General features: G+C 44.4%; 1 protein-coding gene across 1 annotated transcript in view; it reads right to left on the reverse strand.

Moving 5' to 3' along the window:
* Window positions 1-548: 548 nt before the first annotated feature.
* LOC141095765 (serum paraoxonase/arylesterase 2-like) overlaps window positions 549-18,129 on the reverse strand; it is a 55,448-nt gene continuing 37,867 nt past the window's right edge. Inside the window, exons 2-10 of the mRNA XM_073582069.1 lie at window positions 15,100-15,170; window positions 14,111-14,166; window positions 13,005-13,173; window positions 10,715-10,841; window positions 10,040-10,240; window positions 5,607-5,688; window positions 3,374-3,502; window positions 1,480-2,899; window positions 549-1,217 (exon numbers count right to left, since the gene is read on the reverse strand). Coding sequence (XP_073438170.1) covers window positions 2,741-2,899; window positions 3,374-3,502; window positions 5,607-5,688; window positions 10,040-10,240; window positions 10,715-10,841; window positions 13,005-13,173; window positions 14,111-14,166; window positions 15,100-15,170 — 994 coding nt within the window. The 3' untranslated portion in view covers window positions 549-1,217; window positions 1,480-2,740. The remainder of the gene's footprint in view (window positions 1,218-1,479; window positions 2,900-3,373; window positions 3,503-5,606; window positions 5,689-10,039; window positions 10,241-10,714; window positions 10,842-13,004; window positions 13,174-14,110; window positions 14,167-15,099; window positions 15,171-18,129) is intronic.

Genomic DNA, 18,129 nt, shown 5'->3' on the forward strand with positions numbered 1-18,129 from the left:
TATATTATTATATATTTAGATTTTTTTTAAATGTATATATATTTTTAAATATATATTTTTTAAATATATAAAAAAAAAATCGAAACATGTAGATGATATATATTTTTTGGGATTTTTTTAAATAACAAATGTTTCTTTTGTTTCTTTTTATACTTTTTATTTTTGTACATTATATTTTGTTTTAGCTAATTTTACACCACGGCATTTAAATGGCAGCTAAATCAGGCTTTGCAGGTCTGTAAGTAAAGGAGATGCAGCATCTGTGCTTGTTACATTATGTCTGTGACATTGCGGTCACAGGGCGGATTTTTAGGAATTTTTGGGTTGCAAAAAAAAAATTCTAATTTTTCAAAATCGCTGTAAAGTTGCTCCAGTTTTACCAAAATCATGGCAAAGAAAAAAAAAAGCGCTGCTGCAATGTGTAAACAGTGTCATAGATGGCGTAGCGTGAATGATTGATAGATCATTAGATCGACTGGTGGCTGATTTGATGGATTGTTTGATGAATCAACTGATTGAAGTATAATGTAAATGAAGGAAACAGAAAATGATCAAAATCAAACTTTATTGGGAAAAAAAACATTAATCCACAATATTACAAGTCTTTCATTTTGGCTTACAAAAGAAAAAAATAAAAATTACATTTAGAAAAAAAAAATAGAAAATACAAGTCTTAAAAAGTCAGGCATTTTAAAAAATCAAAGGGGTAAATATTTTCTAAAAGGAATAAAAAAAAAATTCACCACTAACTTCCATTTTCATACCATAGTCATCAAGATATTTATAATTAGTCATAAGTCACTATTATATTTCATATTGACATTTCTTGACTATTAAGGCTGTGTGCACACGGTGCGGATTTTATGCGTTTTTGCCGTGTTTTTTCACCGCGTAAACGCTAAAAATCCGCAACCCATTGAATTCAATCGCATTCCGCACATGCTGTGCTAATGCTGCGGATTTTTCCGCAGCGGAATCGCATCACAGAAAAATACTGAGCATGCTCATTCTTTTTGCGGAATCGCGGGGATTCCGCACACATAGGAATGCATTGTTTTGCTTACGTTCCGCATGTGGCTGTGCCCACCATGTGAATAGTAAGCGGAAAATGTGCGGATAGTACCCACGGTCTGGAGGAGAGAAGATTCCCCTCCGGGCTCTGGGTACCATATCCCTGCTAAAAAAAGAATTAAAATAAAAAATCGTGATATTCTCACCTTCCGGCGTCCCCTGCAGCATTCCCGGGCCTCAGCGATGCTCCCGGCAAGTCCCGTTCCCAGCGATGCCTTGCGACAATGACCTGTGAAGACGTAGCGGTCTCGCGTGATACTACGTCATCTGGGGTCATTGCCGCCGCAAGGCATCGCTGGGAACGGGACTTGCCGGGAGCATCACTGAGGCCCGGGGACGCTGCAGGGGACGCCGGAAGGTGAGAATATCACGATTTTTTTTTTATTATTATTATTTTTAACATTCTACCTTTTACTACTGATGCCGCATAGGCGGCCTCAATAGTAAAAAGTTGCTCACACTTGTCAAACACTATGTTTGACGAGTGTGACCAACCTGTCAATCAGTTTTCCAAGCGATGCTACAGATCTCTTGGAAAACGCTAGCATTCTGCAAGCTGAATACGCTTGCAAAACGCTATTTTTTTCGCGGGAAATCCGCACGTGTGCACATAGCAGGGAGTTGCAGAATCGTGGCAGAAATTTCCGCGGCAATTCCGCACGTGTGCACATAGCCTAAAACTATCATTATCCCTTGCAGTACCCCATCTGACCACTTGTTGTGCTGTTACACAGAAACATCTTCATGGGCAGAATGAAGCACAAACCATAATAATGCAGACACGTAGTACAATATTTTATAGCACCAGCTAGTGGCAGAAAAGTGTAGTGCAACACCCAAAAATAGTTTAGTGCTGAATATTTTGATCTACATTATATTATTAAATGTCAGCACCAGGTGCGTTCACAATATTAATCCAATGTATTATCTTAAATCATCCCTTTCAGAAGCCTAAAGACTGGAAAGAATAACAGTGTTAGGCCACGTTCAGTATTTTATATCAGTATTTGTAACCCAAAACCAGGAGAGGAACAATCAGAAGAAAAGTGTCATAGAAACACGTCACCACTTCTGCATTTATCGCCCACTCCAGGTTCTGTCTAACAAATACTGAACGTGTGAACGTGGCCTTAGAAGACATTATGATGCTTGCTACATCTTAGCTCCAAGTAAGATGGTAATTGGATCCTTCTGTTAGGCTATATGACTTTTTAGCAAAGCGGCGTCCCCCATGGAAATGATTATGAAGTCCTATTTTATAAAGTTGTCTAAATTTAGAAAAGCAAAAACAGCGCCACAACTGTAAACAGGTTGTCTGTGGTATTGCACCTTAGAATGATTAATTTGAATAGAAGTAGGCCGCAATAAGTGACACAACCTGTGGACAGCTATGGCGCTGTTTCTGTTTTTTTGTAATCCTGGACAACCCCTTTAATACATAATAAACAGTGGCATCGATGACAACATAGAGATTGAGTGTTGACAGAAACAGGTATGGATGAATACCCCTGCACCTTATAGAGAAAAGATGGCTGTCAATTCCAGAGCATAGGAGACGTAAAATGGCCAACCTCTTTAAATATCGATGCCAATTCCACCAATAAAATGCCATCTGGCCAAATGTGGTCTTTCAGCCTCCGGAGCAGAATTCTGGGGCCCAGTCACATTGTTACAACTGACAGCACAAAGCTTTGTGAAATACCGTACCCATGAAAAGTTTGTTCTCGTACACGGCCGCACAGGACGACCCCTGTATGACCGAGCCGTCGTTGGCGTATACGGTGGTCACTATGGGATTGTCCGAGAGAATGTTCTGTATGCGGACAATCTGCAAGAAGTAAAAAGCAATGGTCAAAGTGCAAAAATAAAATCATAAAACAAGATAGAAATACATTCTGCCAGGTTACACCAAGCTTCCCACTCCCTACAAGCGACCTGGCGTCAGGGTCACCACGAGTGATACTTTCACTACACCACAAGATGGAGAAGGTCAGCGCAACTACAGATTTTATTGTGTGATGTAAAAGCTGTGTTGTGCGCTCTGAGCCAATCAGAACTCTCCTCCCTCACAGCATGAGTCTCACACACAGAAAGAGAAACTGCAGCTGCATCCCCCTCCTCCCTCTCTTGTATGTTTTACTCAAGATTTTATGTCAACAGAGGAGGTTTTTTCTGGGTCTGCAGATGGCAACGATTTTTATTTTTAAATCTCATATTCTTTTTATTTTTGCCAATATTAAGAGCATGAAAGAATTGGAATCTTCACAATAATGTATTATGCCCCTATAATTCATACACTGACCTCTGACCCGGGAAGATCTTTAGGATCGTAGCGGAAAACCTTCATGAGGTTTGGATGACCTCCTGTCCAGACGTCTCCTGTAACTGGGTCCATGAAAAGGTTATCCGGAAGTGTCTCTAATTCCACCACCTGGTAGAACATAAAATAATTTTATAAAAGTATTACTCGATCCATATATAAAGGCTTCACATACGGGTCTGCTTGACCTCTACGATTCTATTTTTTATAAGACCTAAGGTGGCCATCTTGTAAGATTTTTGATCCACAATTCTGTGCCTCTTCATTGACTTAATGACTTTTTAGGTCTCCAAATCCTCTGCACTGACACCGCACAGCTCAGGAGTTACTGCATATGTAGGTACGTGTGCCGACTGGGGGGTGGCCCCTTTGCGCCGTGAACAGACTGGAGACAGAAACCGATATACGTTCAACAGGTCTTCTTTGTTGGTCGTCCTTCTGACGACCACAGCAACAAGACAGCCTCCGTACACACGGGCCGGGTACCTTTCACCTTCCTTCTTTCCCTTGTAGTTATGTCCCTCACGGTTCTGTCGCTGTGGCTGCCCTAGGCCTACCGCCACAGTGCTTCACCCGTCCGAGTCCATTCATCTGGTACCTCCCGGCCTCCTTTGTCCTGTGGCTGTCCTGTCAGGGCCACCCCCCTGACCGTCTCTCCTTCCAGTCCCCTCTGGAGCTCTTCCTCTTCCCGTCTTTCCTCCTTCAGTCTCTTCCTCTGCTCAGCTCCTTCCCCTGGACTGGCTCCTGTTATGATTAACCGAGGAGGATAACAGGAGAATAGGCGAGGCAACCAGATAACCAGAGAGGTTGGTAACTTAGCAGATTGCAGACCCCTAAACTGACAACACAACTAGAATTAGCCGTGGGACATACCTACGATGCCGTAGATGCTACAGCCAAAGAATTAACTAAGCCTAAAGAGAAAAAGGGGAAAACTAAACTGCCCAAGAGTAGAACCCCAAAGGAATAGATAGCCCCCGAACATATATTGCCGGTGAGACAAGATGAGGCACAAACACAGGCAGAAAATAAAGTAAGCAAATAATGGGGCCCAAACTGTCTAGATAGAACAGGACAGGAAAGGATACTGTCTGCAATCACGCAAAAGCCCTAAGAAAAACTCCAACACGTCTGATATGCAAAAATACCGGGGCCACACGACCTCTCCCCCACTAAATCAGAACTCTGGTGTAACTGGATGCAAACAAAAGATACTGATATGACAGGGGATTAGAAATACTGCAAAGACTGACTTAAGCTGAGGCCAATGAAACAGAGTCCAGCACAGGTCCAAGCAGGGAACCAGGCTGGACTCACACCAGCAAGGCAGAAATGCAAAAAAGGTTCAAGCAGACAAATAACTTATCTGAAAGATGCAGGACGAAGCAGGAGGCAAGCAGACTTCCAAAAGGCTCCGGAAGAAAACCAAATCACCGTCAAGAGTTGAGGGAAGGTTGCTCACTTAAATCTCCCCAGTCTGTAACACCTGACCTCCAATCATCCAGCTCAGGTGATTGACTTCTGTCAGCCAGACCAGCTCCATTACCAGCAGCAACCACCAGAGGGAGCCCAAACTCAGAAGCCAGGTCAAAAGTGTTCACAACAGGCTCCCTTCTGAACTCACTCTCTCTATTTATTCCCCTCCATGGGAATTCCCCTCTAGAGCTCCTGTAACTCCGCCCACCATGACTATGCGGTTTCCTAGCTTTTAAGCCCTTTCCTCACTACTCTCTATCTCCATCTTGTGGCCAAATCTTAGTACTGCACCGTCTCCTCTTCCTGCTGTTCTTTGTCTCCCCCTAGTGGCCAAAGCCCAGTACTTCACCATCTTCCAGTCTTTCTCGCTGTCTCCCCTTATGTATACACCAGTTCACATCAAGTATATTTATGACACATCTCGCATCCACTTTCCTACTTCAGACAGGTCCATAGGTCAGTCCACTTTCCTACTCATACACCGCTCAATGGGAGCTGTCTACATTCAGAGGCAGAGAGCTCTGCCTTTGTGGTGACTGCAGACAGACAGAATGTTGTCATGTAACTGGTTATGAAAGATGTGTAGAAGAGAAAATGCAGGCAAGAAAAGTAACATCCCTTGGGTCAATGGTGACGGCTGTGGTGCTCACATGGATAAAAGTGGTCTCTGTCTGATATCTCCATAAAACACATCACTGTGAGAATCGGAAATAAGACCCCACCTTGTTCTCAAGATTACCTTTACTGGAGACAGGGACCAGTTCGCGTACTTTTCAAAAACATTAACTGTGCGGCCAGTGAAGTCAGCGACATAGATGTACCTACAAGAAACACAAAATGCTGTCATTATAGGCACCTAGACTACAATTACGGTGGTGTTTAGAAGTTTGTGAACCCTTAAGAATTTTCCATATAGCTGTATAAATTTGAACTAAAACAACAATTATATGCCTTGGATGTCTTGCGGCATGGCCCACATCCTCTTGAATTTTAGTTCATGGACAGAAGTTTGGACATTGTACTTTATAATTGGTATAAAAATTACAATTCATTGTTCCATTAATAATAGCAGCTGTCCTGGTCCAAATACAGAAAACAGCCCATACCATGATACAACTAGCACCGTGTGTCACAGATGGTGTGAGGTATGTAGACTGTAGTGGTTTTTCTCTCTGTAATCATACGCTTCTCGTTTAAACCAGAAATATCTATTTTGATCTCGTCTATCCACAAAATATTGTCCCAATAGCCTTCTGGCTTTGTCCAGGAGATCTATAGCAAACTTCAGACAGACAGCAATGTTCTTGTTGAAGAGCAGTGGCTTTCTCTTTGCAGTTCTGCATTGCACACCATTGTTGTTCAGTGTCCTCCTTACAGTGGACTGATAAACATTAACAAATATGAGAGAGGCCTTTAGTTACTTAGATGTTACCTTGGGTTCCTTTGTGACTTTATGGACTATTATACCACTTACTCTTGCAGTGATAATTATTTACCGATCAATCACAAGGAGGGAAATAATGGTCTTGAATTTTCTCCATTCGTGTCACGCCGTTCTGTCTTTATTTGGTTGTCGGCATGACAATGCATGTCTTTGCTTTAACCCTTTGCTCTTTTCCCCCTAATTGAGCTGGGATACTGCTGGCTGTTACCTGTATAAAGCCTGCTCAGTTCCCTGCTCTGCTGCGTAGCCGTGCATGTGGTGTTTGGTCTTTGCTCTGCTGTATGACCATCTGCATGTTCGGTACCTGGTTGCCGCTGTGGAAGCTGCCCGTGGGTTGTGAGGTCATTTGCATCTGGTGCATGACTTTCCCCGTGGGTCTGGGTATACAGCCACTGACAGGTGCCCTGAGCCTCAGTTCCTGCACTGATTGTGCTGCAATGGTTTCTGTGTGTGCTTAGGGCGTGCGCAGCCAGACCTCCCCTGCTTTTATCAGGGTTAATATGTGTATTTGAAATGCTGTCCCCAGGCAATTGCTGAGGGGCAGCTCCTATATAAACTCATCCTGCTTTATGGTCGGGGCCAGAGCTACTCACAAAGGTCTTGAACTTTGCCATGTGTGTTTGGTGTGCCTGGACCTCTCCCGTCTATGTTTTGGTACCAAAATCCCTAACTTGATTCCTGCTTTGTCCTGTTCCTGCACCCTGCCCTGGAGGTGGTATATACAGGTCTGAATCCTTGATCCTGTACCTGTCCTGTACCTGACCCTGTCTGAACTGTGTTGGCTGTGTTATGTTTCTGGAATCCCTCTGTGACTGGAGCCTCGCACCCAGTGACTGAGTCTCTTGTAACCGGTGTTATCAAGTCCTACGTGTCTTCTCTTTGGCCACATGCTCAGCTGCCACAGTATCCCGGTCGATGCCCTTCCCTAGTGTGGGTAGGCTCGGGTCCCCCTCTGTGGTATAGAGGGTCCATATTGCATCCCCGGGGGACGCCCGCCCCACACCGTTGTGGTCGGTCGGCATGGAGGCGCCTGATGGGCTGCGTCCGCAGTCATGACAATTCGTACACTATCTGTCTGACTGTGTATTGGTGGAGTCCAAACTCCTTTGAGATGGTTTATGAAACTTCTCCATCCTAATGAGCACAAACAGCTTCTTCTAAGGTCCTCAGAAATCCATTTTGATCCATGCCATGCTTCCATAAACTTGTGCTGTGAGGATCAGACTTTGCTCGATCTCTATTCTTTAATTTAAAAAGGATGACAATCAGATGTGAGTGGGTGACCTGTTGATTGAAAACACCAGACTCTAATTTCACCAATTAAATCTTCATTTCTAAAGGTTCACATACTTTTGCCACTTGCAGACGTGATATTGGATCACATTCCTCATTTAAAGTCTAATATTTTTTCACTCATTTGTTTCCTTTTGGTTCTCATCTACTTTTAGGGCTTGAAATTGTGTGAACATCTCATGTAGTTTTCAGTCAACTGCAGAGATATGGAAAATCCTGAAGGGTTCACAAACTTACACTGATATTTGAATGGGGGTGCACCAGACTACACATCCAGACTGCTGTTATAGGGGCTCCAGACTACACACCCAGACTGCTGTTATAGGGGCTCCAGACTACACACCCAGACTGCTGTTATAGGGGCTCCAGACTACACACCCAGACTGCTGTTATAGGGGGCTCCAGACTGCACACCCAGACTGCTGTTATAGGGGGCTCCAGACTGCACACCCAGACTGCTGTTATAGGGGGCTCCAGACTACACATCCAGACTGCTGTTATAGGGGGCTCCAGACTGCACACCCAGACTGCTGTTATAGGGGGCTCCAGACTGCACATCCAGACTGCTGTTATAGGGGGCTCCAGACTACACATCCAGACTGCTGTTATAGGGGCTCCAGACTACACACCCAGACTGCTGTTATAGGGGGCTCCAGACTACACACCCAGACTGCTGTTATAGGGGGCTCCAGACTACACACCCAGACTGCTGTTATAGAGGGCTCCAGACTACACATCCAGACTGCTGTTATAGAGGGCTCCAGACTACACATCCAGACTGCTGTTATAGAGGGCTCCAGACTACACATCCAGACTGCTGTTATAGGGGGCTCCAGACTACACACCCAGACTGCTGTTATAGGGGGCTCCAGACTACACACCCAGACTGCTGTTATAGGGGGCTCCAGACTACACACCCAGACTGCTGTTATGGGGGGCTCCAGACTACACATCCAGACTGCTGTTATAGGGAGCTCCAGACTACACATCCAGACTGCTGTTATAGGGAGCTCCAGACTACACACCCAGACTGCTGTTATAGGGGGCTCCAGACTACACACCCAGACTGCTGTTATAGGGGGTTCCAGACTACACATCCAGACTGCTGTTATAGGGGGCTCCAGACTACACATACAGACTACACATCCAGACTGCTGTTATAGGGAGCTCCAGACAACACATCCAGACTGCTGTTATAGGGGGCTCCAGACTACACATCCAGACTGCTGTTATACGAAGCTCCAGACTACACATCCAGACTGCTGTTATAGGGGGCTCCAGACTACACATCCAGACTGCTGTTATAGGGGGCTCTTGACTACACATCCAGACTGCTGTTATAGGGGGCTCTTGACTACACATCCAGACTGCTGTTATAGGGGGCTCCAGACTACACATCCAGACTGCTGTTATAGGGGGCTCCAGACTACACACCCAGACTGCTGTTATAGGGGGCTCCAGACTACTCATCCAGACTGCTGTTCTAGGGGGCTCCAGACTACACGCCCAGACTGCTGTTATAGGGGGCTCTTGACTACACACCCAGACTGCTGTTATAGGGGGCTCCAGACTACACATCCAGACTGCTGTTATAGGGGGCTCTTGACTACACAACCAGACTGCTGTTATAGGGGGTTCCAGACTACACATCCAGACTGCTGTTATAGGAGGCTCCAGACTACACACCCAGACTGCTGTTATAGGGGGTTCCAGACTACACATCCAGACTGCTGTTATAGGGGGCTCTTGACTACACAACCAGACTGCTGTTATAGGGGGTTCCAGACTACACATCCAGACTGCTGTTATAGGAGGCTCCAGACTACACAACCAGACTGCTGTTATAGGGGGTTCCAGACTACACACCCAGACTGCTGTTATAGGGGGCTCCAGACTACACACCCAGACTGCTGTTATAGGGGGTTCCAGACTACTCATCCAGACTGCTGTTATAGGGGGTTCCAGACTACACATCCAGACTGCTGTTATAGGGGGCTCTTGACTACACATCCAGACTGCTGTTATAGGGGGCTCTTGACTACACACGCAGACTGCTGTAATAGGGGGCTCCAGACTACACATCCAGACTGCTGTTATAGGGGGCTACAGACCACACATCCAGACTGCTGTTATAGGGGGCTCTTGACTACACACGCAGACTGCTGTTATAGGGGACTCCAGACTACACACCCAGACTGCTGTTATAGGGGACTCCAGACTACACATCCAGACTGCTGTTATAGGGGACTCCAGACTACACATCCAGACGGCTGTTATAGGGGGCTCTTGACTACACACCCAGACTGCTGTTATAGGGGGCTACAGACCACACATCCAGACTGCTGTTATAGGGGACTCCAGACTACACACCCAGACTGCTGTTATAGGGGACGCTATAGACTAATGGTTGATTTGCAGTAATGAGGAGTAGATACTTTTGGTCAGTAGACATGGCGATCCCATTAGCGCTGTAGAATCCCGCTGCGACCTCTCTGACCTCTCCTGGACTGTAATACACCACGTTTGACAATGTCAATCCAAATATCATTTCTACAAGTCTCATGATGACGTCCGAAAAGTAAAAATCAATAGTGGCGTAAAAGCTCTCTGGTCCGACTGGAACTATGTTATTGACACTGAAAGACAAAAAAATAGCAAAAGTGCATCAGTCTGAACATCGGACGATCTCAGCTCTGCTACTTCAATAGAGGGCTATGCAGTTCAATATATAACCCGCACCCCAATATAACAGTGTATCACCATCAGGGTGCCCATACCGAGAGCTGACGCCACCATACGGGGACAGGTGCAAAAAAAAAAACAAAAAAAAAAACACACAAGCCCTGACAAAGCTACATCAGCAGAAAAGTTTTTAAAAAAAGTTACAGATTTCAAAAGATGGTGGAACTAACAGAATAAAAAATTAAGAACTAAAATAATGGATATGACACTTGGAAGAAGTATGTGGGGAAAAAAAGAGCAAAAAACGAAGCATGGCCCTTCCTGGCTCATAGAGGGGAGTCCCGGCATGGGAACACCAACATTTATAACAGTCGGCGAGTTCTACTCCTCTGATTTCCCTTGTAAAATCTGTCATTTATCCTCCGTACTTGTGCAGCGCTGAGTGTTTAATGGTTTTCATGTGGACGAGAACATTTTCCTCCTCCTCATACTTGAATATCTCAACGGTAGACTTGTAATGGGGATGATTCACCACGAAGAGGTAGACCGAGTCATCTGAAACAGAGGGGGACCATTAAGAGACCTCAATAAAAATTCAAAACGCTCCCCCCAGTAAGGCTGAAAATGTAGATTGGAGCGCAATTTTTTTCTTTGCTCCAAGATATGAGAAACCCTAAAAAAGGTAGAGATAAGGGGCCGGTCCACATAGGAACCGAACTCTGGAGATTTGCTGTACGGTAGAGATTTTTATACAGTTCTATCTGGAAATGTAAAAGATATTCACATACAACACGAATAGATCTGAACTTAAAGGGGTTGTAAGGTCTAGAATGAGCACAGAGTCACAGAGCGACTGCAGACTTTCATTTTAGACCAGACTACCCCTTTAAGAAAAAAAAAAACACCCAACGCCAAATGTCTCTTCTGTACAAATACCCATAATATAATTCACAGCCAAAATAATACTCCAATACTATGTGTAAATAATACCACCGTATCCAATTAATGCATGTAGTGCTAACATAACACTGCCATACTGCGTCACATAATACTTCTGTACAGCACCAACAACATATTACAGTCAGTGACTAAATGCAGATTTTTGGCACTCGCCATACAATAGAAATCTCCCACGACGATCTCCCCTGTAGAACAGTGACATCGGGTGATATCACTGCTCTACAAGGCCTCCTGCGATGCACTGACTGGAGACAATGGCTCCTGCAGTGCATCACTGAAGAGGTTATCTGAGTTCAGGCTCTCACTTTACGGCAATGCTGCATGAGAATTTTCTCACACATCGTTGCCAGTGAGAGAATGAACTTAGGTGACCTCTCTCCCGGCGGCGGAGGGATACATAGCGTAGGATTACCTTCGCCTGTCAGTGCACGCCGGAGGGCCTTGTAGAACAGTGACATCCCCAATGTCAGTGTTTTACATGGGAGATCGTCGTTGGACACTCGTTATTAACTGGACTACGGCGGAAAGGTAAGTATAGGTTGGTTTATTATTTTATTTTTGGTTACAGGAGATCGAGGGCGTCGGGGCTAGGTGATTGGTGAGTATGTACTTTATGTTATATGTTGTATGTACTGTCTGCACTGTATTTTTGTTTTGTTTTTTCACTTGAACAAAGACATTGAGTGATGGGACTACTGCTCCATCATCGTCTAATGCTGTCACTGTCATATGTGACAGCATTCATAGCCGGATGGGAGCAGTAGTCCCATCACACGATGCCTGGCCACACAGACCTGCACACACACAGGGACACGCACACAGAGACACACACAGACACGCACATACACGCAGACCCCAGCACACTCAGACACGCACAAAGTCTCCGGCCACACACTCTTCCCGCCTCCCGATCTGTAGCGTTTTTCGCACCCACATCCGCAGCAAATCCGCAGACCTTTCTTAGACCTGCAGTTTTGCTGCCGATGTGCCTGACTTAATGGAAGTCAATGGGTGCAGAAACGCTGCAGATCCGCAAAAAGAATTGACATGCTGTGGAAAATAAAACGCTGTAAATCTGCGTGGATTTTTCCGCAGCATGTGCACAACAATTCTTAATTTCACATTGAATAACATTGGCTGTGCAGTACACTGCGGATTCGATGTAAATCCGTGCGGCCAAAAATGCTGCGGATCCGCATCTAAATCCGCAACCTGTGCACATACCCTTAATAATACTCTGAAGGGGACGTCCAGCTTGGAGAACATGATAACATGATTTTTTTTTAGTCCTAAATCCATGTAACTAAGTAAATAAAAACATTTGCAATTGTGATTAATTAGACATTTTGCAGCATTTTTTGATGTGGTCTGTGGCTGAGTTACAAAAAAGTTACAAACAGAAGGAACTCACTTACAAATTCTCAGTTAACTCATTCTGCAGCTAGAAGTAGACAGGGTAAAACAGCAGCTATAGAAAGGAAATGGTGCAAAACTTTTTTATGAAACAACTGCAAAAAATATTTTTTAGCCCCATCTCTAGAAGATGGGAGGCGCCGGACCGGACCGCGACAACCACCGCACCCACCCCTGCCCCCCGGTGAGTATAACTAACTTGTTTTTATCATCTTTCAGGTTCCATTGGGGTCTTATCTACAGCATTATAGAATGCTATAAAAAAAGCGCTGCATTCATGAACTCTACAAGTTGCAGAGCTGAAATCTCCCAGAGACCAGTACTCTGCCCCCATATGGACCTCACCTTCCTCATCAATGTACGTGCTGATTCCATGAGGGCTGAATGTGGACAAGTCAAACCCTTTACTGATCCGCAGAGTGGATGGACGGAGCGTCTCATCATTCAGGTCCAGAAGGAAAATTTCTCCAGGTCTTTCAGGAGCAAAGCTCATAAGTCCAGGAAATTTCAGACCCTAGAAGTACACACAACAGGTAGGGGGTGGGCGGTCCGTTCTTGTTGCCAAGGTTTTCAACTTGTACAAAAACGAGCATTGTACTAAAGTGTGAGCTTGGCTAAGACATCAAGGGCTTCTGTTAAATCAGTGCAGAATTCAGAATGCAGCTCTGGGTGTGACTGGTGACATAGCAGGAATCCAGATCTTAGAGCTCCTAATGTAAGTGCATTAACTCCTGGTGTTCCAAACTGGAGATCAGTCGACGGCAGCAGAGCACAGAACCTGCGGGGCTCACACTAGTGCTAGAACGTGAATATTGATTATTTACAGAAGAATAGAAACTTATCCCAGCAACAAAAAAAACAAAACAAAGGGGAAGTGGAATAACTGGAGCTAAAACCAAACAATACCCTGGAAAAAAACTAATTACACTGCTAGGACCCTCGTGATCAGCTGTGATCTATGGGAAATCCAGCGAGTATGTGAATTCCCTGCAGCGCCACCACTGGCGAAAGTAAGCATTACAGGTTCTCATTGAACGCAATAGGACCTTCCTTTTAATGCAAGAACATCTTGAATCCTCTACAGAGAGGGACAATTTGTAATATTATAGACCCTCTATTATTAACCCAGAATACCCTGACACAGATTCCAGGCCAGACTGCATAGTAATGTTTTGCAGAATGTGGATTTTATTACCTGGCATGGAAAAACTATTTTAGTGTTAAGTGGGCTTATAAGAATAAGAAAAATATTATTTCTTACATAAACAGCGCCATCCCTATCCACAGGCTGTGCGTGGTATTGCAGATCTGCTCCATTTACTTCAATCGATCTAGCTTGTAGTACTAGACACAACCCACGGACTAGAGTGGCGCTGTTTATGGAAGAAGTTGACTGTTTTTCTAACCCCAGATAAACTCTTTAATTTTATCAGTAGATCCGGTGTACTTACAGAGGTGATGAAGGCCAGACCGTTGGGAAGAATGGCGATGTCTTCAGAGCCGTATTCTGCAAGAGTAATCATGAAATAAAGAGGCGTTGGTTGCATTTTATTTCAATAGCGCACAATGTAGCGCTAAACAATCAGGTTTGTTTTTGTCATGGAAACCATCAACAAGCAGCGGACTTTTCTAATAATGACCAAATATTTATTTTAATCAAGGCTTCCGAAACTGGAAATCTGCCCGAAACTCGGCTCATAAACTGATAAGTACAGGGAATGCTCCTAGAGTCCAATATTTGCACCTCCAATCTAAACTGAGTGTTCCTGCGTGTCAGGTTTTGCAACGTTCTTTGTGCCAAAACCTTATGAAGTAAAATCAGAATCTTAAAAAACATCTAGTATGAACATAACCTTAGTTTTTTTTCTTCATTGCATAAGTACAAAGTTGAAGAGGAGTGAAGAACAAAAAAAAAGGCAAAAATAAAACATAAAGGCTTTAGATACAATATTTGAAGAGAATGTGTCAGAACATAAAAACTTACCTTAGTTAAACAGTAGGCTATGTTACTAGCAGGAATAAAAACCCTGTGCTGTAGCAATTACTTCTCAGCAGTCACCACGGGCAGGACCATACATGGTATATGGAGGTCACAGGATCCACCATTGACAATATCATCACAGATCATTCCTCCCTCCCTGCGCAATGACTTCTGCACAGACAACAGAGCATGCCCTATACATTCTCCCATAAAAGTCCATCAATCCTCCAATCTATTGTTTCCTATGGTCCATGTGGCCTATGTAAGCATCTCTCTAAATGACAACATCTCAGGTAAGATCAGGCAACATGGGCTACAGAAAATAAAATATCATTACAATATATTCCAGTACTCGCTGCGATCAGCTTCTTATAAGTGGGTTCTCCTTTAAAGAAGGGCTCCATATATTAACCAGTAAATCTAATTTTATAGGTCACAGTGAATTTTGCAGCCACTTACCAATCCCCTTTATGAGCTGGCAATTAGGAAGCTCTATGGGATCGATCTCCCTGGAGAATTGGACTCGACGGCTAGAAATCAAAGGAAGAAGAAATGTATTCAGCATTATATGCACATTTTCTACCAGGATGGTACTTTACATTCACTTTTATATTTATCCACACTGCTCTTTTAAAGGGTATGAAAAAACATGCAGACTAGAAATAATAAAAGTATGTGTTAGTCTTGGACATGCTAGTGTCCAAGGTAGATGTAGGGAAAACCTGCTCTGGGATGTTGTGTTGTGAAACAGACTGCAGGATGGTAGTCGTGCAGTTCCTTTCATTCCTGGCCTGGGTTTTCTATTTGGCTAAAGGCCACAGGTTTCTTTGTTAAAAGCCCTACAGGAAAGTGTTTGGGTGTGTCAGGTCCAGTGTCAGGGCCAGTTTCAGTTTGGCAGGTGAGGGTGCAGAGCAGAGGTTCTGCAGTTTTGTCTGTGTAAGGGTATGTTTCCACGGGCAGTAAACACTTCGGGTTTGATGCTGCGTACATCTGCAGCGTCAAACCCGCAGTGGCCAGATGTTACAGCATAGTGGATGGGATCATGAAATTCCATCTCCACTATGTGTGCAGGGTCACCTCCGGCAGCCCTGTGTATACGCACACGTGGTGCGTCTTTCTAGACCACAGCATATTTATCTTGCGGAGACGCTCCGCAAGATAAATGTCCCATACAATGTATTGGATGTGGTGATTCCGCATGGTTCAATGAACACATGTGGAATCACCTGCGTTCAAAAGCCGGCAGCGCTTTGGACGGAGCGGACATGTACTGCGTCCAAAGCGCTATAGGTTTCTGCTCGTGGAAACATACCCTAAGGAGACACAGGACAGAGCGGAGCCAAGAGGCCTGGCACCCACAGCGTACACAGAGTTGCTGTCATCCATGGTAACTGGTCAGAGGAGGACTGGCGTGTGTAACGATTGCAAACAGGAGGATATCATGGACTGTGTATGGCTGTGAGTGTGAGTAAAAGATTTTAACACGGTGCTGCAGTCACCCACGGATACTGAACAAAGGGAAGTCCAGCGTGTTTAATGACTGTGAAACTGAAAAATTCCGTGTATCATTGAGTACTATGAACTGAACACTGAGTTTATATGCACTTGTGTGTGAATTGGACCTTAATGCTGTGAAGTAACTGCATTAAAGAGACTTTGTGTTTGTATTTTGTGGGTCACTGCCTCATCACTGCACAAGTGTGCTACCAATGCAATACAATAATATATATATATATATACACTCACTGGCCACTTTATTAGGTACACCATGCTAGTAAGGGGTTGGACCCCCTTTTGCCTTCAGAACTGCCTCAATTCTTCGTGGCAGAGATTCAACAAGGTGCTGGAAGCATTCCTCAGAGATTTTGGACCATATTGACATGATGGCATCACACAGTTGGCGCAGATTTGTCGGCTGCACATCCCTGATGCGAATCTCCCGTTCCACCACATCCCAAAGATGCTCTATTGGGTTGAGATCTGGTGACTGAGGAGGCCATTTGAGTACAGTGAACTCATTGTCATGTTCAAGAAACCAATCTGAGATGATTCGAGCTTTATGACATGGCGCATTATCCTGCTGAAAGTAGCCATCAGATGTTGGGTACATTGTGGTCATAAAGGGATGGACATGGTCAGCAACAATACTCAGGTAGGCTGTGGCGTTGCAACGATGCTCAATTGGTACCAAGGGGCCCAAAGAGTGCCAAGAAAAAATTCCCCACACCATGACACCACCACCACCAGCCTGAACCGTTGATACAAGGCAGGATGGATCCATGCTTTCATGTTGTTTACGCCAAATTCTGACCCTACCATCCGAATGTCGCAGCAGAAATCGAGACTCATCAGACCAGGCAACGTTTTTCCAATCTTCTACTGTCCAATTTCGATGAGCTTGTGCAAATTGTAGCCTCAGTTTCCTGTTCTTAGCTGAGAGGAGTGGTACCCAGTGTGGTCTTCTGCTGCTGTAGCCCATCTGCCTCAAAGTTCGACGCACTGTGCGTTCAGAGATGCTCTTCTGCCTACCTTGGTTGTAACGGGTGGCAATTTGAGTCACTGTTGCCTTTCTATCAGCTCGAACCAGTCTGCCCATTCTCCTCTGACCTCTGGCATCAACAAGGCATTTCCGGCCACAGAACTGCCGCTCACTGGATTTTTTTTCTTTTTCGGACCATTCTCTGTAAACCCTAGAGATGGTTGTGCGTGAAAATCCCAGTAGATCAGCAGTTTCTGAAATACTCAGACCAGCCCTTCTGGCACCAACAATCATGCCACGTTCAAAGGCACTCAAATCACCTTTCTTCCCCATACTGATGCTCGGTTTGAACTTCAGGAGATTGTCTTGACCATGTCTACATGCCTAAATGCACTGAGTTGCCGCCATGTGATTGGCTGATTAGAAATTAAGTCTTAACACACAGTTGGACAGGTGTACCTAATAAAGTGGCCAGTGAGTGTATATATATATATATATATATATATATATATATATATATATAGTGGGGCAAAAAAGTATTTAGTCAGTCAGCAATAGTGCAAGTTCCACCACTTAAATAGATGAGAGGCGTCTGTAATTTACATCATAGGTAGACCTCAACTATGGGAGACAAACTGAGAATAAAAAATCCAGAAAATCACATTGTCTGTTTTTTTTTTCATTTTATTTGCATATTATGGTGGAAAATAAGTATTTGGTCAGAAACAAGCAATCAAGATTTCTGGCTCTCACAGACCTGTAACTTCTTCTTTAAGAGTCTCCTCTTTCCTCCACTCATTACCTGTAGTAATGGCACCTGTTTAAACTTGTTATCAGTATAAAAAGACACCTGTGCACACCCTCAAACAGTCTGACTCCAAACTCCACTATGGTGAAGACCAAAGAGCTGTCAAAGGACACCAGAAACAAAATTGTAGCCCTGCACCAGGCTGGGAAGACTGAATCTGCAATAGCCAACCAGCTTGGAGTGAAGAAATCAACTGTGGGAG

Source organism: Dendrobates tinctorius, unplaced genomic scaffold, assembly GCF_039654945.1.
Source record: "Dendrobates tinctorius isolate UK_male_01 unplaced genomic scaffold, ASM3965494v1 ptg000070l, whole genome shotgun sequence".
Lineage (NCBI taxonomy): Eukaryota > Metazoa > Chordata > Amphibia > Anura > Dendrobatidae > Dendrobates > Dendrobates tinctorius.